The 23,409-nt window shown below is 32.2% G+C and overlaps 4 protein-coding genes and 2 long non-coding RNA genes across 7 annotated transcripts; 5 read left to right on the top strand and 1 right to left on the bottom strand.

Annotated features, from left to right (window-relative positions):
• LOC125847998 (uncharacterized) lies at nt 1-943 on the top strand. Its single transcript, XR_007444482.1, has 2 exons — nt 1-546; nt 597-943. It is a non-coding gene; the product is annotated as an uncharacterized LOC125847998 (long non-coding RNA).
• LOC125847997 (uncharacterized) lies at nt 670-1,573 on the bottom strand. Its single transcript, XR_007444481.1, has 2 exons — nt 1,032-1,573; nt 670-942 (listed from the first exon to the last, which is right to left on the bottom strand). It is a non-coding gene; the product is annotated as an uncharacterized LOC125847997 (long non-coding RNA).
• A 1,678-nt stretch (nt 1,574-3,251) lies between these two features.
• Nucleotides 3,252-9,107, top strand: LOC125848169 (protein trichome birefringence-like 19). Of its 2 annotated transcripts, XM_049527989.1 has the most exons (3): nt 3,252-3,535; nt 7,448-7,704; nt 8,146-9,107. In XM_049527989.1, exons 1-3 carry the CDS (start codon nt 3,448-3,450, stop codon nt 8,908-8,910), a joined length of 1,110 nt encoding a protein of 369 aa, XP_049383946.1. In that variant the 5' UTR covers nt 3,252-3,447; the 3' UTR covers nt 8,911-9,107. The 2 variants fall into 2 exon arrangements, with proteins under 2 accessions (XP_049383946.1, XP_049383945.1); XM_049527988.1 differs by lacking the exon at nt 3,252-3,535 and having other exon boundaries at nt 6,805-7,704.
• A 1,541-nt stretch (nt 9,108-10,648) lies between these two features.
• Nucleotides 10,649-13,676, top strand: LOC125848247 (protein trichome birefringence-like 19). The gene is made up of 2 exons (XM_049528078.1): nt 10,649-11,225; nt 12,698-13,676. Exons 1-2 carry the CDS (start codon nt 10,737-10,739, stop codon nt 13,490-13,492), a joined length of 1,284 nt encoding a protein of 427 aa, XP_049384035.1. The 5' UTR covers nt 10,649-10,736; the 3' UTR covers nt 13,493-13,676.
• Nucleotides 13,677-14,871: 1,195 nt separating this feature from the next.
• Nucleotides 14,872-17,996, top strand: LOC125849210 (protein trichome birefringence-like 19). Its single transcript, XM_049529250.1, has 2 exons — nt 14,872-15,672; nt 17,051-17,996. The coding sequence occupies exons 1-2, from the start codon at nt 15,193-15,195 to the stop codon at nt 17,837-17,839; spliced, it is 1,269 nt and encodes a 422-aa protein (XP_049385207.1). The 5' UTR covers nt 14,872-15,192; the 3' UTR covers nt 17,840-17,996.
• Nucleotides 17,997-20,935: 2,939 nt separating this feature from the next.
• On the top strand, nt 20,936-22,918 carry LOC125849270 (protein trichome birefringence-like 19). The gene is made up of 3 exons (XM_049529325.1): nt 20,936-21,084; nt 21,330-21,845; nt 22,080-22,918. The coding sequence occupies exons 2-3, from the start codon at nt 21,330-21,332 to the stop codon at nt 22,863-22,865; spliced, it is 1,302 nt and encodes a 433-aa protein (XP_049385282.1). The 5' UTR covers nt 20,936-21,084; the 3' UTR covers nt 22,866-22,918.
• Nucleotides 22,919-23,409: the final 491 nt, after the last annotated feature.

Here is a 23,409-nt window from a genome sequence, read left to right as displayed (position 1 = left end):
TTACTTCTATCTCAAATTAGTTGTTGACTATATGAATATTCTAAATCCATTCTTAAGTAACAAGCTTTCTAGTTCTAGTCTAAAAAAATTTCCAACAACTTCAACGAAAAACTAAAGATACATTATTGAAATACTATGAAGTGTCATGAATCTACCCAAACAAAAAAACCACTTCTCTATTCTACCGGAGAATACTCCGGAAAGTAAAAGAAGGTGAAAAAAATTTAGTGGCTGCAAATGCAAGAATTCAGGCTAAACAGGTCAGAAAAAAACAAATAACTAAAACGTGCTCTGCTTTCATATATTGAGAGAGGGGTAGATAGATGCAATGGATGTTAATTAACTCATCTATGAATTGTCACTATTTTCTAAACTAACACAACTTGACATAAAGCATCTGTAATCAAAGGCTTCAAGTATGGTCAAAACTCAAAATGAAGAACTTCTTAATGCTTTTTCCTTTTTAATACAATTACTGCGCGTGGAATCATATTGAATCAGTGAATTTTGAATACTAAATGTCTAAAAAGGAAAAGCAAACAGAGAGTCATTTATTGACTAACTATTGATTCATGTATCTCAATAACTACTGCTAGTTCTTCATGTGCATGCTAAAATTAGAATGAGAAGAAGATAGAGATTCCACTAAACTTCTGCATATAATTTGTTTTCTTATGAAAGTTGGGATTAATTTTGTCATTACAAGATACTAAACAGATTACTAGAAAGGATAGCTTCGGGATTTGGGGGAATCAGCAATTTTAAGAGTCTGTTCAATAAGCTTACGAGCCTTCTTGCTCCTAATCTCCACTCTCATGCTTTCACTCTTCTCAATCTTGTCGTATGATTCCTTCATTTTAAAGGACCTCCTCAGTTTCGTCTTCAAATTCACCATCAATCTCTCAAATCCCATCATTTTCTTCTTGATTAATTAAAACCACCCTGCAAAAAGAATAATACTGTAACCTATAAGTACCAATACCAGAAAGATTATAAACAGAAATTAAAGACAAGAAAAAACAGAAGCATACCAAGAAAGTAAAGCAAAATCATACAAGGGTGACAAAGACTAAAAAGGAATTTGAGTGATGTTGTTAATGCAATAAATATAAAACAAGAGGCTGCTTTTATAGTAGTGGTACTACCAAAAAAATTGCTGTAATCTTTGAATTTTTTACAGATAAGAAGAAAGTAAGGAGATTTTTTTTATGCGTGGGTGGGGGTGGGGGGTGGGGGGGTGTTAATTTGGTTTTAGGTGACGTTTGGAGGAAAGCCAAGTGAGGGAGATAATGTGAATGAATAACGGTTGGATATCATGCAATGAAGGCATTTTAACAGTTTTTAAAGTGGACCACGCATATTTCAGTTATATATGTAGTAAGAAAAAGACATTGACTCCTCCTTTGATGAAAAAACCAATAACCTGTTTTATTTCTTCATAAAAAATTACTCCATTTACATTTGGTCAAGATTACGGAAATAAGGAAAGGGAATATGAGAGTCACATTCACACTTTATTATAACTTGATGAAGAAGGAGAAGGAAAAAAGGAGAGGAGAAAATGGAATAGCTGATGGAATTTAAACTTACAATTGCAATGTATAGTAGAAATTGTTAGAAAATCTTTAATATAGAGAGATCTTTATTTGAACAGACACAACTGTTTTAAAAGAATGTCTTATTTGGAAAATTCATTACTTAATTTCTATAAATAGAAGGTTTTTTTTTGTATCTTGATTTGTTTGATATATCATTATAAATAAAAGAATAAATGGAAAATAATTTTTGAGTCAACAAGTTGAATTATTAATTAGTCATTATTTAGTCTAACTTGACTCATGCATTAAATATTCTTAAATTGAATAGACATGACTGTTCATAAAAAAATACGGTTTATTTTGAAAAATCATCACTTAATTTCTATTAATAGAAGGATTTTTTTTTGGATTTTGATTTGTTTGATATATTATGATAAATATAAGAATTAATGACAAATAATTTTTGAGTCAGCAAGTTGAATTATTAATTAGTCATTATTTAGTCTAAATTGACTCATGCATTTTATCCGAGGAAAAAAAGAGGGGAGAAAATGGTATAGTTGATAGAATTTATACTTACAATTGCAATGTACAATAGAAATTGTTAGAAAATTTGTAATATACATATATCTTAATTTGAACAGACATAATTGTTCATAAAAAATACGACCTATTCTGAAAAATCATCACTTAATTTTTATAAATAGAAGGATTTTTTTTTGGATTTTAATTTGTTTGATATTATCATTATAAATAAAAGAATAATGAACAAATAATTTTGAATCAGCTAGTTGAATTATTAATTAGTCATTATTTAGTCTAAATTGACTCATGCATTTTATCCAAACAAACATAGGAGAGGTAATAACCCCAACTTAATTTATCGGGTCGACCCATCTTGACATGGGTTACGATTGCCTAAACAGTTCCTATATTATTTTTTCTTCTTTGTTTTTGCTGGAAAAGTATTACAGCCTTGACATTCAATAATATTGTAGTGGAACCGTTTGTTATTTTGTGTATATAATATGAGAACTTCTAGAAATACTACGCACATACGGTTGTTTCCTGAAATATTCTACTGTTATACATCAGCCTATCACAATCACCTAAAAGCGGATTATAGGGTTCATATGAACATAGTACTTTTGTTATAGTGAATAAAATTAAAGATATAATAAATTTCACACTAAAATCTTAAATATTGAACTCATAAAATATAAATCCTAGTTTTTCTTGAGTGACCTAATCAAGCTTCTTTTTCTTTTATATTCAGATTATTTGAGTCTTTGTAATTGCCATTCTTAAATATTTGGTTTCATGTGGTTATAAAAATTGTACTTTGCATTTTTTTTCTTCTTATTTTGATAGCGAGAGTTGATTAATTTGTCAAAAAAAGAGTTGTTTTAATATTATAATACGGCACTAGAATTCATGACAAGTACAGATGAGATTCCATAAGACATGAAGAAAAATACAAAAAGGGAAAAAAATATGATAAACAAAAGAAGGTGAATGTATTTATCATTAATGGAGGCAGCAAACACCTTCATCAGTCCTCACCATAACTTTGGGTATATGTCGAGTCCTCTTTTCGACAATTGATTGATTGAGCATCCTAATTAATACTGAGACATATATTCTGCTCTACAATAAAAGTGGACCAGAGGCCACAACCCTCTTTGATAAAGCAAACTCCATAGGTCACGTGAGTAGAATAATTCTTACTCAGATCCTATATGTATTAGTAAATTTATTAAATATTTTACTGTGGAGGATAGTTATTGTTATATATCAATTTGAGATTTCTGTATAAATTCATAAACTTTAAATTCTGGATCGAATTGTGTTGTTTATTTCTTTTCATGATTATTCCTTCATTTATTCACCAATTATTTGAAGAGCTGTCATGAGATGTAGTGTGTTCACTACTGTCTCAACTATAATGTATATTGCTTATGGAGCTATGGAGTTGATTGTGCAAAGGATAGAAAAAGGTACAAGTATTAGTCTTATATACTGCAATTTTAATAAAGTACACGTAATTTGTATTTGCATTTTATACTGTAACTTTAATGATCCAAACAAGTTAGTACTTATATAACTTGTAGACAAAATAGTGTTAGATGTGGAACATCTTAACACTCAGTGGTGAAGCTAGAAATTTTACGAAGAATGTTCAAGTATTACATAAGCAATTTTTTTCGATAAATGGGTGTATTGAAAAATTTAAAATTAAACTACTTAATATTAATATTACTTTTTTTTTTTACGAATAAATGCTCCAAAAATTTTTAAAAACAAATTGCATAATATTTAGTTTTAATATTTGTGTTTAATTTAGTATGAAGTGAACGAACAAAGAAAAGAAAAAGAGGGGGAGGGGGGGTTAAGCTTAAAATGAAAGCATTTTTATGTTTCAAGTTTTCACTAATCTCTGGTGACAACAACAATAATGAGACATGAATAATGGAATCAGAATCAAACGAGATGTTCTTTTGTTCGCTTTATGAATAGTTTAGAATTTTTTAATTAATTTTAAGTTAAATAATTACATTTAAAAATTTTATTTCAAATTTTAATGAAAAGAAATATGAAGTTAAGTCCAATTCATTGAGAATTGAATTGGCTACTAGAAGTAGATTTCTAATTAAAAATTATTTTGATGAATAACATCTAAATGACTTCAAAAATAACAAATTTAATACTCCTTCCGTCCCATTTTATATGTCATTCCTTTCTATAAATAGTTGGTTCATAATAGGAGTACTTATCATTTCATAAAATCAATGCATAAATTACCATATTGTTCCTTTTTTACCCTTGTGAGTTATTAGCCTTGAAAATATACATTTGACCAACTTAGAAAAATTAAGTAAATGATTCATGTTCATTGGTTAAATTATTTAATTAAAATAAATTAATTCATATTCATTGATTGAAAACTTGAGTTCCAAAAATTTTGAATAAGGATAAAATGGTAAAGTTATATCATTTATTAATGCAAGTGCAAAGTAAAAATGTGACATATAAAATGAAACGGAGAGCTTCACACCACTACGCCGCTGCTTCTCATTATGTTAAGGGTGTCCAAAATATTAAATTTAACCAATTTAAGTAGGCATTTTACTTATATAAATGATATAATTTTCCAGCGAAGGGTGTCCAATTGGACACACTCAGTTGGGAACTGGAGTGAACACTTCTAAATGGGGCCCATCATCGGTGAACTGGAGCGTGAACACTTCTAAATGGGAGTTCTCGACTCTAATTCCATGTCAAGATATGACATTTGGGCCTAACTCAACCCCAAAAGCTAGCTCAAAAGGAAGAGGTTTGCCCAAATCCATATAAGGAGACCAATTTCCCATCCCTCTACCGATATGGGACATCCTAACAAATAGTACTAAAAAATGACTGTAAAAAATTGTACTCCATCAGTAATGTTTTACCAGTTCAGATTCAAAACAGGTTATATTTACTTTGATCAATCTATGTTAGCCATATGAAATTCATGAATTGTAAGTCTTGATCCTNTGGGTTAAGCTTAAAATGAAATCATTTTTATGTTTCAAGTTTTCACTAATTTCTGTTGACAACAACAATAATGAGACATGAATAATGGAATCAAAATCAAACGAGGTGTTCTTTTGTTCGCTTTATGAATAGTTTAGAATTTTTTAATTAACTTTAAGTTAAATAATTACATTTAAAATTTTATTTCAAATTTTAATGAAAAGAAATATAAAGTTAAGTCCAATTCATTGAGAATTGAATTGGCTACTAGAAGTAGATTTCTAATTAAAAATTGTTTTGATGAATAATATCTGAATGACTTCAAAAATAAAAAATTTAATATTCCCTCCGTCCCATTTTATATGTCATCCCTTTCTATAAATAGTTGGTTCATAATAGGAGTACTTGTCATTTCATAAAATCAATGCATAAATTACCATATTGTTCCTTTTTTACCCTTGTGAGTTGTTAGCTTTGAAAATATATATTTGACCAACTTAAAAAAATTAAGTAAATGATTCATGTTCATTGGTTAAATTAATTAATCAAAATAAATTAATTCATATTCATTGATTGAAAACTTGAGTTCCAAAAAATTTGAATAAGGATAGAATGGTAAAGTTACATCATTTTTTAATGCAAGTGCAAAGTAAAAATGTGACATATAAAATGAGAGGGAGAGCTTCACACCACTACGCTGCTGCTTCTCATTATGCTAAGGGTGTCCAAAATATTAAATTTAACCAATTTAAGTAGGCATTTTACTTATATAAATGATATAATTTTCCAGCGAAGGGTGTCCATCATCGGTGAACTGGAGTGTGAACACTTCTAAATGGGAGTTCCCGACTCTAATTCCATGTCAAGATATGACATTTGGGCCTAACTCAACCCCAAAAGCTAGCTCAAAAGGAAGAGGTTTGCCCAAATCCATATAAGGAGACCAATTTCCCATCCCTCTACCGATATGGGACATCCTAACAAATAGTACTAAAAAATGACTGTAAAAAATTGTACTCCATCAGTAATGTTTTACCAGTTCAGATTCAAAACAGGTTATATTTACTTTGATCAATCTATGTTCGCCATATGAAATTCATGAATTGTAAGTCTTGATCCTTCATATATTCTTTCTTGATCTTAGAGGGCCAGCATTATAAGGGTACTGTTTACTGTTTAGGATCCTCAGAAAGATTCATTTAACAATTGATGGTCTCCTAACAGTAAGTCCAATTCATTCTGAATATTTCGAGTACGGCCCAGTGTTTTCCTTGTATGTTGCTCACCCATCCAATAAAAGTTTACAAATTGTATTCACCTATCCCAAAATGCTTCAATAAATACTTCACAAAATATGAAACACAAAATAAAGCTAGGTATAGTAATTTCTTTTTAATTTATCTAAGCTTTGATAAGCATTATTCATGCCTATACTGATAGGAGATACCTAATAGAATCTAAGGCATACAAAATTAAGCTAGTATAGAGTATAGACACAACGGTTATAAAAAAAAAATAACCATCCCATAAAAAAATGTGTGCTAGATTCAATACTAGCTATATATCATAATATCATTACTAATTTCTTTGTTTTGGCGCTTTTGGTGTTACTAAGTTTTGGTTAAGAGATGACCACCACTTTGTTAATGAATTTAGCGCAACATGCGTAAACTCTCTTTCTTTAATATTTTCTTTACTCACTACCTCTCTTATTTTTCTTTCTTTCTTTCTTTCTTCTTCTTCTCTTTTACTTTATAATTTTGTAATATTTTTTTCCTCTTAATGTTCATACAAAGCTCTCTCCATGAAGTTCCAATCCTCTGAACTTCCAATAAGGAAACCACAAACACGAAGAAAAACCGCACCAAAACTTGCTCCTCTTATTGTCATTACCATATTATTCACAATTATTCCTATTTATTATCCTTCTATACGTTATTCTTCTCAAAAGAAAATTTCAGAAGTTATTTCTTCTAATTCAGAAGATACAATTCAGGTTGTTGATCATTTAGATAATGATTTGCAAGTCAATCATCCATATCCTGTGGAGGACGTGCCCACGAAACCTTGTAACGTGCCCATAAAGGAAGAAGAACAACAACAAGAACATGAACCAGAACAAGAACAAGAAAAACCTGAAAAAGATGAGAAAAGTACGAAATTTGTGACCAAAAGTGACATAACAGATAAGAAAGTGCAACCCGAACCTAGAAAAAAACTCGATAGACATAATCAACCTGCTAGAAAAAAGTCCGGACATCATCAACGTGACTTCACGGTACCTAAAGTCGTCCCAGAAAAAACAGATCAAAAGAAACAACTTAGCAATGACAATGTTAGAATTTTGCCATCTGAAGTATCACGTAGTAGTGAATCTTGCGACTTATTTTCAGGAGAATGGGTGAAAAATCCAGAAGGACCTTATTATACAAATGATACATGTTATGCTATTCAACAACATCAAAATTGCTTGAAATTTGAAAGGCCTGATTCTGACTTCTTGAAATGGAGGTGGAAACCTGATGCTTGTGAGTTGCCCATATTTGATCCTACTCAATTCTTGGAATTTATTAGAGGCAAATCTCTTGCATTTGTTGGAGACTCTGTTGCAAGAAATCATATGCAATCATTGATATGTCTCTTGTCCAAGGTAAGTTCTCATTTCTTTTTCATTAAATAGTCCTTAATTCTAACTCATTCATTTTTTTGGTTTGAAATTCTGGTCTCAATGCCCTTACGAGGTAGTGGTGAGCTTCATGTGCTCTAAGCTCAGCCCACACACAATTAGGAAGTAAGAGTGATTGCAATCTGAGCCGTACCACCCACCTTACCCTACCTTATACCACCTATTGACGATTGTCCTATAACTGTCCGAAAAGGAACTACAATAATCTTGAATAGAAATTCTACGATAAATAGAATCCTCATAAAAATACGACCAAAGTTTAAGGTTTGGTCTTTGAGGTACACAATAATTAAGTCAAACATAAACTTGAAATTTTGCATATTAAAAACAAAGAAAAGATAATGTTAAGTAAATCAATGAAAACAGACGTTGGTTTTCAAATCATTTTATTTTTGTTTCTTTCAGGTTGTATATCCAGAGGATGTTTCAGAAACACAAGACGAAAACAGACGTTGGATCTACAAAGACTACGACTTCAACATTTCCATGTTTTGGGCACCCTATTTGGTAAAAACTGAAAAAACCGACCCAAATGATGTCACACAACCCTTCAACTTGTATCTTGATGAATTCGACGAATTCTGGACGAACCAAATCCAAGGTTTCGATTATGTTATTATTTCTGCTGGCCATTGGTTTTTCCGTCCAACAATGTTTTACTTAAATCGTCGCCTTGTCGGTTGCCTCTACTGTCCGCAATCGAACGTTAACCATGTAACATCGTATTTCAGCTACAGACGGGCTTTTCGTACTGCATTTCGGGCTATTAATAGCCTCCAAAACTATAAAGGTGTAACGTTTTTGAGGACTTTTGCCCCATCGCATTTTGAGAACGGGCCTTGGGATAAAGGTGGAGATTGTGCAAGGACTAAACCGTTTAAGAGGAATGAGAAGAAACTTGAAGGTTATAATTTGGAGTTTTATAAGATTCAATTGGATGAATTAAAGATTGCACAAAGAGCAGGGAGAAGAAGAGGATTGAAATTTAGGTTGTTTGATGCAACACAACCTATGTTGTTGAGACCAGATGGTCATCCTAGTAAATATGGTCGATATACTAATCCAAACGTTACGGTACCTAATGATTGTGTTCATTGGTGTTTGCCTGGACCAATTGATGCTTGGAATGATTTCTTAGTAGAGTTGTTGAAAAGAGAAGTGGGAGATTAATTATTATATCTCATCTCTTAGGATTTTCTGGAAAAAAAGTTTCTTTTTCTTGTGATATGTTACTTATTAGGGTAATTCTTTTTGGTTTGGTTAGAAGGGGGGAATTGTTCCACAAAAAAAGAGAAAAGATAATGCAAATACCACTTTTGTAAATTTTATCTTTTGGAATTATTCCATTTTACTCAAGAAATATATCTCTAACAGTACGACTTATAATAGTCTATACTATGTAGTTATAATGCTTAAGTGTATTAGTTTTTTCATACTATAATAAATGCATAAGATGAAGTGTTATCTCGTAATTAATACGGTATTCCTCTCATTTGGAAATCAGTATTTCTTCTCTTTCAACTCGTTGGTGTTTTTTTCGTTAAGTTCTTTAAGAAAATGTATTTTTTTAAAAAAATATTATCTAAATACACAACTTATTTTATAATATTCTCTAAAATCTCCTATCATTTGAAAAAATCACAAATTTTTTTTACTCTTTCCTATTCTCTCGGATACATCACTTTACACAATAAATCAGTCAGATAAATCACTTTACGTGGGACGTTTTCGGGTGTATCCGGATTCCACCAAATTTAAGGAATTTTTGTAATTTAGAAAATAGTAAAGATATAATATAATTAACTCTAAACACTATAGGATTCGTGTAAAATTCCTTTTATTTTTTTTGCTCAACTTTCTAATTACAATTGTTTGTATGATATGTTCGGATGACAAGTTTAAAAGCTATTTTAGTATATATTTTTTATATTTTTAGTTTAACACTATAAAATTCAAAAAAAATCTTTACTTTTTTAATTTTAATATCAAGTCAAAATCAGACAGATAAATTGATACAATATTTGTTATTCCTTAAGTAATTTTGTTCCTAAAAATTTTACATACTACTAGATCAGTCCATAAATAAAAAATTGAAAACGTGTTCCTTAGTTACCTCTGTATAGTGGAGACAACTAATGAGCCACCAGTTCACCACGCGTTTTGCCAAATAAATTATTTACAACACTAAGGATTGATACATATGAGGCCACCGACACTAGTACCAACATCATTGCACATTGTACCACCAAAAATTATTTTTTTACTTGCATTCTTCCCTACATTTCACATATACGCAAGAAGCTTCGGGACACAGCTAAAAGTCATTTTTAAGAATATCGAACTAATCAGAAAGTATGTTACCCAAACTATGCAAACTGCTCAACAAAAGTTTCATAACATGATTTTTTAATTTTTATTTTATTTAATGTCTTATATTCGTATTAAAATTTGATTAATTCGTATTTGTGCTTTTCACCAGAAAAAAAATTTATATCAAAAGCTCAAATTTAAAACCTCTAATTACATTTTTGATGGTTCCATAACATGATTTCATAATTTACTAATACAAATAATTACATAACGAGGGAATATTTAATCAAATTACTACGTACTACACTAAAAAAAAAAAAGAAGTTACTACCTCCCTAGTAGAAGTAAAAAAGTCTAGTTGTGTCTGTGCGCTATAATTAGATTGTAGTAGATCTTAAATGATGGATCTGTAGTGATTAATATCCAAATTATATCTGCTAATTGATGAGGAATTAATACTTAGTACAAAGAAGCTTAAAATATGTGATTAGCACGTTCATAGAGTCAACATACATGTGCAAACTGGCCCTCTTTTCATTATACATCCACTATGTGTTTTTAACAGCCTACTTTGTTTTGTTTTTTCTTCCTTACAGCCTACTTTGTTTTGTTTTTTCTTCCTTTCTTCTTTCTCCCATCTCTACTTTCCTTTTTCAACTCTTCATTGAAGAAATTCCCACAAAAAAATGGAGCTTCCCTTTGGGAAATACTCCACTTCAACCCAAAGAACACCAAGAATATTCTTACTTTTAGTTTTAGCAGTTGTCGTTTTGGGTATTATCCCTCTTTATCACCCATTTAATTTGTACCCAGCAGATTTAGCAACCCAACATCCCTCTGAAATTTCACCCAATTACCATGCTGCTGAGGAACAAAAGATAAAGATTAAAGAGCCGGAGATATGCGATATCTTCACCGGCGAATGGGTCTGGAATCCGGATGCTCCATATTACACGAATATGACCTGTTATGCGATCCATGAACACCAAAATTGTATGAAGTATGGAAGACCCGATAGTGATTATTTGAAGTGGAGATGGAAGCCTAATGGGTGTGAGCTACCCATTTTCGACCCATTTCTGTTTTTAGATTTGGTTAGGAACAAATCGTTGGCACTTGTCGGTGATTCAGTTGGAAGAAATCAAATGCAGTCGTTGATATGCCTATTGGCTCGGGTACCCTTTTTCTTCTCTGCAATTAGTGTTAATTTTACTTCTATTTTAACTCTGTACTTGCTGATCTATGGTTAATTACTGTTTCTACCATATTATGCTATAGTTTCGATAAACTCTAGCTTGGATTAGCTGCATAAATTAGGGTTAATTGAAGATTTGGTCTACCTGAGACTAGAAATTTTCATTATTTAGTTCAAATTTCACAAAGACGCCATTGATAAGTCAACGAGTACTGTTTTCCGGCATGAAGCTGTGAAAGGCAGTAAAATGTGGAGGAATAATGGGAAAGATTTGATCATGAACAGTAAAATGAAGGACTTGAAATGTAAAGTTTTTAGCTCGTCGTTTAATCTCATCTAATTGTTCAAAGTAGATGCCAGTCTAGTCATAAATATTAACTACAAATTATTGAAACTATTAAAGCTTAATATATAATCTTTCCTTCCTTTTATTTGGGGTGAAAATGAAATTTCTAATAATATAGTCATTCTCATTTTGGAAGTGATTTACTCTCTCTAGTCCAAAAAAATTATTTCTCATTTTGGTACTATGCCCTCTGGTTTAATTTGTTGTAGGGTTTGACATACACGGAGTGTATAAGAAAGTAAAAGACTTTTGAATCTTGTAGTTTTAAAATTAAAGATATTTAAGATTTACTAAAATCTTTTTTTAATCTTGTAATTTTAAACATGTTAAAGTGGAAAGTTAAAACTAAAGAGTTGTCAAGAGGGGAAAACATTATTTTTATACAGAGTAATAAGAAAGAATGACAATCAAAAATTGAAACTGGGAATATTGATCATCCCTCAAAAGATTAAATAGTACTACAAGAAAAGAAAAGGAGACACTTACCCTAATAGGGGAACATTGGGGGCCAGTGGGAAATTTGTCATATTGCATTTTAATCCTCAGAAAGTCTCTTTTGCTCCCAATAGTATAACAAGACTATTTAGCTAGTTCAACAAGTGTTGTGGTGGAGTGGTAAATATTTTTTAATCCTTTATTAGAGGTCTCGGGTTCAAGGGTTCGAGTCCCTCTGGGTATGGAGTTGCCTTTGTTAGGAAGCATTTTACCCCACTGGGGACTTCCCGGCAAAGAGAGTATTTAGCTAGATCCAAAGAGATTTTTCATTTAAAGTATAGCTTAGAATAATGTAATTGTGCCAAATTGTTAGAGAACCAAGCCTGGTAACTTGGGTTCGTAATTGTAGAAAGTTAATTGTGTCTTCCTGGAGATCTATTTGACTAATAAATCATTAACAAACATGACCATGGTTCTTGTATTAGTCAATTAATACATCATTTTGTATTAAGCCCGAGAATCAGTTGGGGAAACAACCTGGATTCTTGCTAAACTCTGCACTTGCCACTGCATGTGCCTGAATTAGTGTTAAACTAATCCTAGAACAAATTGAAGTGAGAATGATCAAAGAAGTAATATGAATTGTGATCTTCTTTTCTGTTTTTCTTCAGGTGGAATATCCTGTAGATATATCTGATAATCCAGATGGAGCTTTCAAAAAATACAAATACACAACTTACAACTTTACATTAGCAACATATTGGTCGCCATTTTTGGTGTCAACAAAAGAAGCGGATGCAGATGGTCCAAGCCATACTGGAGTCTACAACCTTCACCTTGACGAAGCAGATGAGAAATGGACCACTGAAATTGAAAGATACGACTACGTCATCTTAAATGCCGGCCACTGGTTTGCCCGGATCTGTGTCTACTTCGAGAACAACCAACGAGTTGGCTGCCGGTACTGTGGAATACCAAATGTTTCTGAACTCCCTATTACCTATGCCTACCAAAAGGCATTCAAAACTGCTCTTAAAGCGATCAACAACTTAGAAAATTTTAAGGGGGTGGCTATTCTTAGGACTTTTGCACCTTCTCATTTTGAAGGTGGAGAATGGAATAACGGAGGTAATTGTGCAAGGACAAGGCCATATAGAAGTAACGAGACTGCGTTGGAGGGTCAAAGCTTAGAGCAATACAGGATCCAACTTGAAGAGTTTAAGATTGCGGAGGAAGAAGGGAAGATGAAGGGGAAGAAATTCAGATTGATGGACACAACTCAAGCCATGTTGTTGAGACCAGATGGTCACCCAAGTAAATATGGGCATTTGCCAAATGCCAATGTTGTAATGTATAATGACTGTGTTCATTGGTGCTTGCCTGGTCCTATCGATTCTTGGGCTGATATCTTGTTTCATATGTTCAAGATGGAGAGCACCAAATCCCTAGAGGAAAAGCTTGAATGAGAGCCAAATCATACAATGTACTCTGATTTTTTTAGTTGCTTCATTTATTTTTAGAATGGTTGTGAATTACAGTGGAACTCTGTTACATGGATCGTTATGGTTGAGTTGCAAATGTAACTATAGTACTGTTAGAAAACTTGGGGCAAAAAAAGCCTTGTTGAATTCTTATAGAGCTGATGATTTTCTCCCCATAGACCAAAGGGTACATATGGTTCAAGCTTACCAAAGCCAGGAATGGAATATTTCTGGTTAGACAGGACTCATATCAACGACACTACAAGATGTGGTTACGTTACAGACTGAAGATGTTTTTTGTATGGTGGAAGCAGGGGTGAACGTTCCCATGGTATTGAAAACTTTGATTTCATATTCATGATTTTCGTTTTTGAGGACATATGTGTATTTATGGTGGATGACAAAGAATGGACAAACCAAACCAGCTTCAATTTTTTTCTATTTTTAATGGTGCAAGTACGGGTGGACGTTTCGTACTTCGGTTTGATTCTTTCTAATTTCAATTTTCAATTTTTTCAAGAGTGGTACGACTACTGAATACTTAACCAATTCAATTCCCTTTTTTTTACTGCTGGTTCTTCTTTTTTTTTTTGGTAACTAATGTGAATATTACCATAACCAACAAAGACACCTAATCTCATAACCACCTTCTAGGAAGGATGCAATGAGAAAAAATAGGCCTCCAAAATAAAGCCTATGAACCAAACTGCTACAACTACGACCTTTCCTCCCCATCTTTAAAAGATCTAGTCTTTCCACCATGTCCTTCTTAATCTGTAACAACAGCTTGTTCTTTTAACGCACGCTTTTTCAATATTTAATTAAATGAAATACTTAACATAATACATAAACAGCAAGCACTAATCAGTAAGCAGCAGCTGCCGCCAACTAAACAGCAACATAATTGAAAATTTGAGAGACAGCATCATAGCAGTTAAATATTGGACACTAATTCAGGGATTGGGACTAATTTTTTTTATTTTGATCTTTTAACAGTTAAACTTCTGTATTTTGGTACTACCGAATCTTAATATTAAGGGAAAATTGTACCAAATACAAACCAAAATATTGAGGAACGAAATATCAAATTAGTTCGATTCGATTCAATTTTTCGATACTAAATAGGCTACAATTCTACATGGAAGAAAGAATAAGGGAAGGATAAAAAATAAAAAAAAAGTTGGAATGTGAGGTGAAGATAACTAATCTGCAACCGCACGTTATGCGTAATAAATTTTTCAAATCACTAGCGTGGTATAAATGAGCCACCCAACTCACTGACAAGCCTCATACCTTGTTAATGTTATAGTACCACCACCATTGCATATTGTACCATCATCTTTTCTCTTTTAACCCATTCGGTGCCTAGGTATCACAAATCCACAGAAACTTCGTGACACAAAGCTCAAACTCATTTATAACAAATGAATAGTTTTAGGCAGTGAGAACATTTTACTATTCAATTTTTTTGGATTAATATATTCAATTATTTTGTAGAGGGTCCAAATGACCAGAAGAAATTAGGATCATTACAAGTGTCAACATACATGTAGAAAGTGGTACCCCTTAATTTCATGAACTATGCATAACTTACTTTTCTCCGTAATTTCTGCCTTCTCTACTACTACTACTACTACTACTACTTTCTTTTTCAACTTTCCATAGAAGAAAATTAACACTCAGAAATGGAGCTTCCCTTTGGGAAACACTCCACTTCAGCTCAAAGAACCCCAAGTATATTCATACTTTTAATTTTAGCAGTTGTCGTTCTGGGTCTTATCCCTCTTTATCACCCATTTAATTGGTACTCAGGAGGTTTAATAATCCGAAATCCGTCACCCACATACTTTCCTTTCGAGGAGCAGAAGATAGCGATTAAAGAAGCAGACAAGTGTGATGTTTTCAGTGGAAAATGGATTTGGAATCCGGATGCTCCATATTATACGAATGTGACCTGTACTGAAATCCATGACCACCAAAACTGCATGAAGCATGGAAGACCCGATAGTGATTATTTGAAGTGGAGGTGGATGCCTAATGGGTGTGAGCTGCCCATTTTCAACCCGTTTCAGTTTCTGGATTTGGTCAGAAACATGTCGGTGGCAATTGTGGGTGATTCAGTTGGAAGAAACCAAATGCAGTCTCTGATATGCCTCTTGTCCCGGGTATCATTCTCTTTCTCTGAAATTTTTGTTGATTTCCATACACAATACTGCTGATTTAAGGTGAATTACTGCGTTATACTTCCTTCGTAGGTTCGATATCTACTATATATACATAAAAAAAAAAATTATTTCAATTATATATAAATAATATAATTTTTCGTGGAAGGGGGTTCGAATGAACCCAGGTGGCTCCGCCCTACGTGTACATCTTACTAAAAATATTTATTTCAAATTAGTTATTTATTTATGAAATTAGTTTATTTTTTCTATTATACTTTTTTTTAATAAAAAAAGTACAAATATTGTAATTTTCCAAAAGAAAAATATCAAGTATTAATCTTGGTATTAATGGGATAAGACAGTAGTGTTAAAAAGAGTTAAAAAATATTTATGCAGTTATAAATTATAAAACTAAAAATAAAGTTATATTATTTTTAAACAAAGAGTGTGATATTCTTCTTAAGATAATTTTTTTAAAATAATTTGATCCATAAAATATTCGGCTTTAATAAAGTTAGAAAATAATTGTATCCTAGATAATAAATATGATGTAAATAGTTTATTCAAATACTTACATTAATAATTATTTTTATGACTTGAACATCTAATCTATATGATTTATAAATTAAGATAAAAAAAAATATAGGATTAATGAGGAGTATGGTCATCAACAGTAAAGTGGCGAAAGGGAGCATAGGGGGCCTTGGAGGAATCAAAGTCTAGTCACCAACCACTATCAAATTATATCATATTGACCATTTAACTACAAATTATTGAAAATAATAATCTTTTGGATTTTTCTTCCCTCCTTATTTCTCGGCGAAATTTTTTAATAAAATAGTCATTTTCATGCTAGAAATGGTTTCCTTCTAGTCCAAAAAAAGTTTTTTCTTATTTCAACTCATACCTAAAAAGAAAATTAAAATAAAGAAAAGTAGTACTACAAGAAAAGAACAACAAAGACTTGCGACAATAGGAGGAGCATTGGGGGCCAGTGTCAAATTTGTCATATTGCTTTTTAATTCTCAGAAAATCTCTTCGGGTCCCCAAAATTATAAAGAGCTTTTCTCCTTAAAATATATCGATAATTATGCCCGATTTGTTTGACTAATTAAACCATTAATCAACAATCATTGACAGCGGTCCTTATATTAAGCAATTTATTGCTGCCGACGCTTTGGGCTAGTTTGGTACCAATATATGGGATAGACAAAGTTAACCGTGTATAAATATTTTTTGGATTAACTAATATCTCTAATTAAACATAGGATAAATAATTCTATATTTTATCTCAGGATTATTATTATTAACGAATCTAATTTCTAAATAAAAATCAAAGAAGTGATGAAAACAATTGATCTTCTTTTTGTGTTTATAGGTTGAATATCCTGTTGATATATCTGACAATCCAGATCAATCTTTCAAAAAGTACAAATACACAACTTACAACTTCACTCTAGCAATATATTGGTCACCATTTTTGGTTTCAACGAAAGAAGTAGATGCAGATGGTCCATGCCATACTGGACTCTACAATCTATACCTAGATGAAGCAGATGAGAAATGGACCACCAAAATTGAGGGATATGACTACATTATCTTAAACGCCGGGCACTGGTTTGCCCGGTGCAGCGTCTACTATGTAAACAATCAACGAGTTGGCTGCAGGTACTGTGGAATACCAAATGTAACTGAACTTCCATCTACCTATGCCTACCAAAGGGCATTCAAAACTACTCTTAAAGCCATCAACAACTTAGAAAATTTTAAGGGTGTAGCGATTCTTAGGACATTTGCACCATCTCATTATGAAGGCGGGAACTGGAATGAGGGAGGTGATTGTGCAAGGACAAGGCCATATGGAAGTAATGAGACCGCGTTGGAGGATCAAAGCATGGAGCAATATAGGATCCAAGTGGAAGAGTTTCAGGTCGCGGAGAAAGAAGGGAAGATGAAGGGGAAGAGATTTAGGTTGATGGATACAACGCGAGCCATGTTGTTGAGACCAGATGGTCACCCAAGTAAATATGGGCATTGGCCAAATGACAATGTGGCAAACGACTGTGTTCATTGGTGCTTGCCTGGTCCTATTGATTCTTGGTCTGATTTCTTGTTTCATATGTTCAAGATGGAGGCCATCAGATCCCTAGAGGAAAATCTTCAATGAGAACAAAATTATACAATGTACTCTATTTTCATTTTTGCTTCATTTATTTGTCATCTAAAGAAGAACTCTGTTTCTTGGATATATAGTTATGTTGCACTGAAGATGCAACCATAGCTCTGTTTAAAAAAAAGTTGGAAAAGATGTCCCCTTCTTGATGTTTTACTAAAAGCAATAAGCACATGCAAAGCTTACAGGAAAATAATTAATGTAAAGCAACAACATATGACATATCTAGTACTTAGTCTCATTAGTGGGGTCGAGGAAGATTAGAATGTACGGAGACGTTATCCCCATTTTCAAAAACAAATGAATGCAGTTCAGAAGAGAAGACAACAGTATAAAATATGAATAAATATACTAATTGATTTAGAGTGGTTTTGGTATGTTTTTTCTTGATGAATCCGAAGTTTTAATATTTGGTTAACCTCAATTTGTGGAATATGTTTGCTCCAAATAAAAGGTTTGATTTTTTCCACCAAATAAGAAAAATGACTTCCATCAGTTTCAAGTGAAAGTTTCACTACAAATATTTCAATTAATCTGTTGCATAATACTTGTTTCAATCAACACAGCCATTATTGCCAACTTTTGATTGTAAAAGATTTCAAGAGAACATACATTATACTCATACACGACATCATTATTTGTTACAAGACAACGACTAATGAAAGCAATACCAACAACAACAAAAAAAAAACACAATTTTACATAGAAAATCCTCGAGGGAAAGAAAATCCACAATCAATCACCAACTCTTATTATTTCTAAACGAAAGATAATACAGATACACCAATAAAACAATGCTTATACAGGTTATGAAAAGTCCTTATCCTAGAATATTTAGAATATATTTCAAGCTATTTCGGTGAAGACGAATGGGCGATGGACTCACCGGCAGCCTGCGGTCCCCTCTTATTGCGTCCATTGCAGGGGCAGCCAGGGCCACAAACATAACATTACTCACTAATCATAACATGTTTTTTATTTCTGGGACCTACTTTAATACTTATACACGATGTTATTAATCATCACATAATTGTTATTCCTTTGGCCTACTTTAATACTCAATCAGACATCAATAATTGTGCATAATATTTTAATACTAAAACAACAATAATAATATGTTTTTCATGAAAAAATGAGTTCCATCGTATAAAAATTCTATACGGCATATCATTAGGTTGTGTATTAAATTTTGATTTGTAAATCTTAATGAAATGAATTTTTTTTATGTGCTTAAACTATGGTACTAAAAGAAATTTTATAAGAGTTGCAAAACAAATTACAAGGCAAAAGTTTCTACAAGCACTCATTAATTTTTGGGCACATCTTAGACTAATTTCTATATTTTCCCTTTCTAATGATCGTGTTATTTATTCGTTTGAGACATGTCGTTCAAGATGCACTTAAAATATGATCATTTGAGAAATGAATCTAAAACTTGATAAATTACAAGTTAGATCGTATATGCAACAACCATAAAATGGTAGTACGGTACAGTAATCTCCGGCTATGTGTGTAGTTTAATTTGGAGAAAGAATCGAATCATAAAAATCTATTATACGCAATTTTATTTTATATTTTTGCGAGATATTCTTTTTCTAATTTGAATTTGTGACCTGCTGATCACGTGACAACAAGTTAATGAAAAGATTCCCTACCTATGCGACCACCACCATGTACTTGCAAACTGTAGCCCACAAAGCAACAATATAGGGCCAAGTTAGTTAATTCAATGTCATATCTTAATATAGAAAGTAGGTCCTTCCAATGGAAGACAAGTCACCAATAGGCTAAATCAATTTGAATCGCAGTGTTACAGTAGTTCAAATTTAGAAGTTTCTGATTATATTACCATTTTTTTCGAATCATACGTAAATAACTATAATTAAGTTAAAAATAAATAAAAAACATCTTTTATCTAATGATTAATGAAGCATACTATACTTTGATGAAAATTTGGAGAAAGAACAAGAGTTTGACAGCTAAAACTGACGATTAGTAACAATAACTCAATAAGATTTGTCCTCTTTTGAATAATATATATATATATAAATAAAAGAAAATGCCAGCTGCTAAATCCACTCTTATTGGGTATGTTTGTCCTGCAAGAGAAAAATAAAGGTTGTTCATGAATCACAATCAAAATTTCTTTTCGGTTGAAATAAATATTCCAATTTTCAACTCTTATGATACGTACTCTTCTGAATTAATTTCTGAAATTATTAGTGTTCTTGTTGTTTTTTTCTCCTTGTATTATCTTATCACATAAAAGTAGGACATGTTAGAGACTATTACACATTTTTCAATCCAATTTGCTTGATTTTTATTGCTTATGTTCTTTTCAAGTGGGTGGTCAATGTATGAGGCGGAGGGGGTTTCGTCCAACCCTCTCCATCGAAAAATTATACTGTTGAATTATTGTATAAGTTTATTTCTTTATACTTTGAATTACTTAGTGAAAAATTCGACTCTGCCAAAATAACTTTAAGTTTGAAATTTGGAATCCTAAGCCTAAGGGAACTATTTTTTTATCAATGGCGGATCACACGTGAAAACTATGTACTTTATGAAAAGGCAAAAATAGTGCATAGATAAGAAGGAGCTAATTAAAAGCAATGCAAAGTACTCAGGATATATCATCATTCAGCTAATTGCCACCAAGCTACGCCATGTTTAAGTCTCCAACAACCTATTTTTCACCTTTTTCCTCTGCAAGTTATTGAAATTGGATAGCATAATCATTATTCAATTACTCCCTCTGTCCCAAAATAAGTGTTGTTTTATCTCATTTCATGCTCATTAAGAAAAATAATAAATATACCTATAATTTACTAAGCTACTCCTATTTTATTAGATAGAATTTCTTTCCAGAATTGAGCACTATTAAGAAGAAGTGTTTCGTTTAATATAATTAGAAACAATTAGTACTATTTTTGTCTTGGATACTTAAAATGACATTTATTTTGAGACAAGAATACAAGTACTAATAAAGTAACGCTTTAAGGTCGGTATGAGTAAGTTGTGAATAAGTTCTATTAATGATAGTAAGACATTCCGTGTGAACCTAGGGAAAGATGGTTTAAGAAAAGGAAAGATAATTGAATTTTACTATGTATATCTATTAAACATACAAGTAAGTTATGTTAAAACATTCAGATAAAGCAGAAATATATATTTTACATTAATTTGCTCTCCAACTCTCAAGAATCTAGTGATTTTCACTATCTGTTGAAGTATAACAGGTAATGTTTCACTTTAATGACAAATCATGTACAACTCACCATGTACATATAATATGCTTCTAGTTACAATTATTATATTGTAGAACCAGAGTATTAGTTCAATTTTGAAAGAGTCTTATCAAGATAATAATCATTTAGTCCATAATACCAAACATTTAAACAGTTAAAAGTAGTTTTTTCCATCATTGATTGTCCTACTATATAACTGGGTCACAAAAATTTGATTTTAGTAACATTACTTGCAGATGAAGGGTGGTGTAGCAGAGTTGTTTGATAGCTTCAGAAAAGTTGTTCTGCCAATCGCGACGTTACTGCTTTTACTCAAAATTAGCTACTCTTCATTTGATTCTACCACTGATTCTTTGCTGCAAAATCTTGAATCAAGTCAAAATGGATCACTCCCTCATGATCAGCCGAAGCAAGTTTCTCCAGGAATTACTAGTACTAGTACTAACTATTCGGCGAAAACAGGGATAAGGCAGCAAACATGTAACATCTTTGTGGGAAAATGGGTACCATATTCAAAGGGACCATACTATACAAATGAAACAAACTGTGTGATCGATGATCGACAGAATTGTATGAAATATGGAAGACCGGATAGTGATTTCATACACTGGAGATGGAAGCCAAATGATTGTGAGCTTCCACTATTTGATGCTACTCAATTTCTGCAACTTGTTCGTGGAAAGACTTTGGCTTTTGTTGGAGACTCACTAGCAAGAAATCAAATGCAGTCACTTGTGTGCCTTCTAGCTAATGTAAGCATTGAATTTTTGTGCTTCCATTTTTCTCTGTTTTCTGCTATGCCTAAATTTCATATAAAAAGGGGAGCTCGATCGGTCCACATGAATCTCACGTTCATGCTGGATCTGATGAAGGGGGTGCTCCCTATGGAAGTTTTGACAACTGTTTAAAACATGCTAAATGCCATAATTCAGATAACAGAATTGGAAAAATCATCAGCTAATAAAAATATTATGTTTATATCTCAGGCGTCCATTCCTGTAGACGTATCGGAGACTACGGACACAAGATACAGGCGATGGTTGTATAAAGATTACAACTTCACAATCATGGCCCTCTGGTCTCCACAGTTGATCAAATCCTATGACACTGATCCTACTGGTGATCCCTATTACAGTCTCATGAATCTGTATCTCGACAAGGCTGATGATGTCTGGGCAAGTCAGGTTGACAAAGCTGATATTGTCATAATCTCTGGAGGCCAATGGTTCTTTAGGCCATTTTTGTACTACGAAAACGATCAGCTCATCGGATGTCACAAATGCAATCAAAAGAATGTTACAAAACATACTCATTACTATGGATACAGAATGGCATTTCGTACAGCTTTCAAGACCCTTTTAAGCATGAAGAAATTAAAGGGTCGATTGGTAATGCTAAGGCCATTCTCCCCTGCACATTTTGAGAATGGGGATTGGAATAACGGAGGGAATTGCAACAGAACAAGACCATTCAATAATCAAGAAATGAAGTTGGATGGATACGAATTGAAGATGTATATGATTCAATTGGAGGAATTTAAGGTAGCAGAAAAGGAAGGTAGAAAAAGGGGTAGTGTCAAGTTCAAATTGCTTGATACAACTGAAGCAATGGTAATGAGACCAGATGGACATCCAAATCATTATGGACATTGGCCACATGAAAAGAAATTGCCTGATTGTGTGCATTGGTGTATGCCTGGCCCTGTTGATACTTGGAATGAGCTTTTGTTAGCAACTTTAAAGATGGAAGGAGATGAATTTATTCAGAGATAGAAACAGAATTATGCTTAGAATTTGGTAACAACCGTATAATAACTTTTTCAAATGTTTGTTTTAGGAAAAGGGTATAAGTTATTTGTAAAGAAGTTTTATATCAATGTATATTTAAGTAATCAAAGCTTTACGATTTGATATTCTGCCTTATGTTACTTACTTAAGATATTTATTCCGCACAAGAACTCCGGTTTTGCTATAATTCAGATATTCTCAGGCCAAATCCCTTGATATTGAATATTAGTTAAATAATTTGAAAAAGTGGATATAAATTAAAAGGCACCGATCAAATAGTTGGTCCATAAAGGTTGTCACATAAAACATTTCATAATCTACCATTATTAATCCCTTCATTAAATTATATAATCTACCATGAATACTTTATATATACATGGTATATAGGATTTTATACCATAAACCAAGAAATGTTTCTATGTATAAAAAGCTAAAATTGGAGTTTCCTATATTAGTGTTAACAAAATTAAATGTATATTAAATCCTCTGTCCAATAATACTTGTTCATTATTGATTTTGCACATTTTTT

Source organism: Solanum stenotomum, chromosome 12 (genome assembly GCF_019186545.1).
Source record: "Solanum stenotomum isolate F172 chromosome 12, ASM1918654v1, whole genome shotgun sequence".
In the NCBI taxonomy this organism is placed as follows: domain Eukaryota; kingdom Viridiplantae; phylum Streptophyta; class Magnoliopsida; order Solanales; family Solanaceae; genus Solanum; species Solanum stenotomum.
Note: the sequence above shows the minus strand (reverse complement) of the source record. Positions and strands in the feature narration are given on the sequence as shown.

What these genes read in the sequence shown, in the direction of transcription:
- LOC125848169 (XM_049527988.1), top strand. Translation starts at nt 6,859, where the DNA reads ATGAAGTTCCAATCCTCTGAACTTCCAATAAGGAAACCACAAACACGA. An exon ending in TGATATGTCTCTTGTCCAAG is followed by an intron (nt 7,705 to 8,145) that starts GTAAGTTCTCAT and finishes TGTTTCTTTCAG; the next exon opens with GTTGTATATCCAGAGGATGT.
- LOC125849210 (XM_049529250.1), top strand. Translation starts at nt 15,193, where the DNA reads ATGGAGCTTCCCTTTGGGAAACACTCCACTTCAGCTCAAAGAACCCCA. An exon ending in TGATATGCCTCTTGTCCCGG is followed by an intron (nt 15,673 to 17,050) that starts GTATCATTCTCT and finishes TTGTGTTTATAG; the next exon opens with GTTGAATATCCTGTTGATAT.
- LOC125849270 (XM_049529325.1), top strand. Translation starts at nt 21,330, where the DNA reads ATGAAGGGTGGTGTAGCAGAGTTGTTTGATAGCTTCAGAAAAGTTGTT. An exon ending in TTGTGTGCCTTCTAGCTAAT is followed by an intron (nt 21,846 to 22,079) that starts GTAAGCATTGAA and finishes TTTATATCTCAG; the next exon opens with GCGTCCATTCCTGTAGACGT.
- LOC125848247 (XM_049528078.1), top strand. Translation starts at nt 10,737, where the DNA reads ATGGAGCTTCCCTTTGGGAAATACTCCACTTCAACCCAAAGAACACCA. An exon ending in TGATATGCCTATTGGCTCGG is followed by an intron (nt 11,226 to 12,697) that starts GTACCCTTTTTC and finishes GTTTTTCTTCAG; the next exon opens with GTGGAATATCCTGTAGATAT.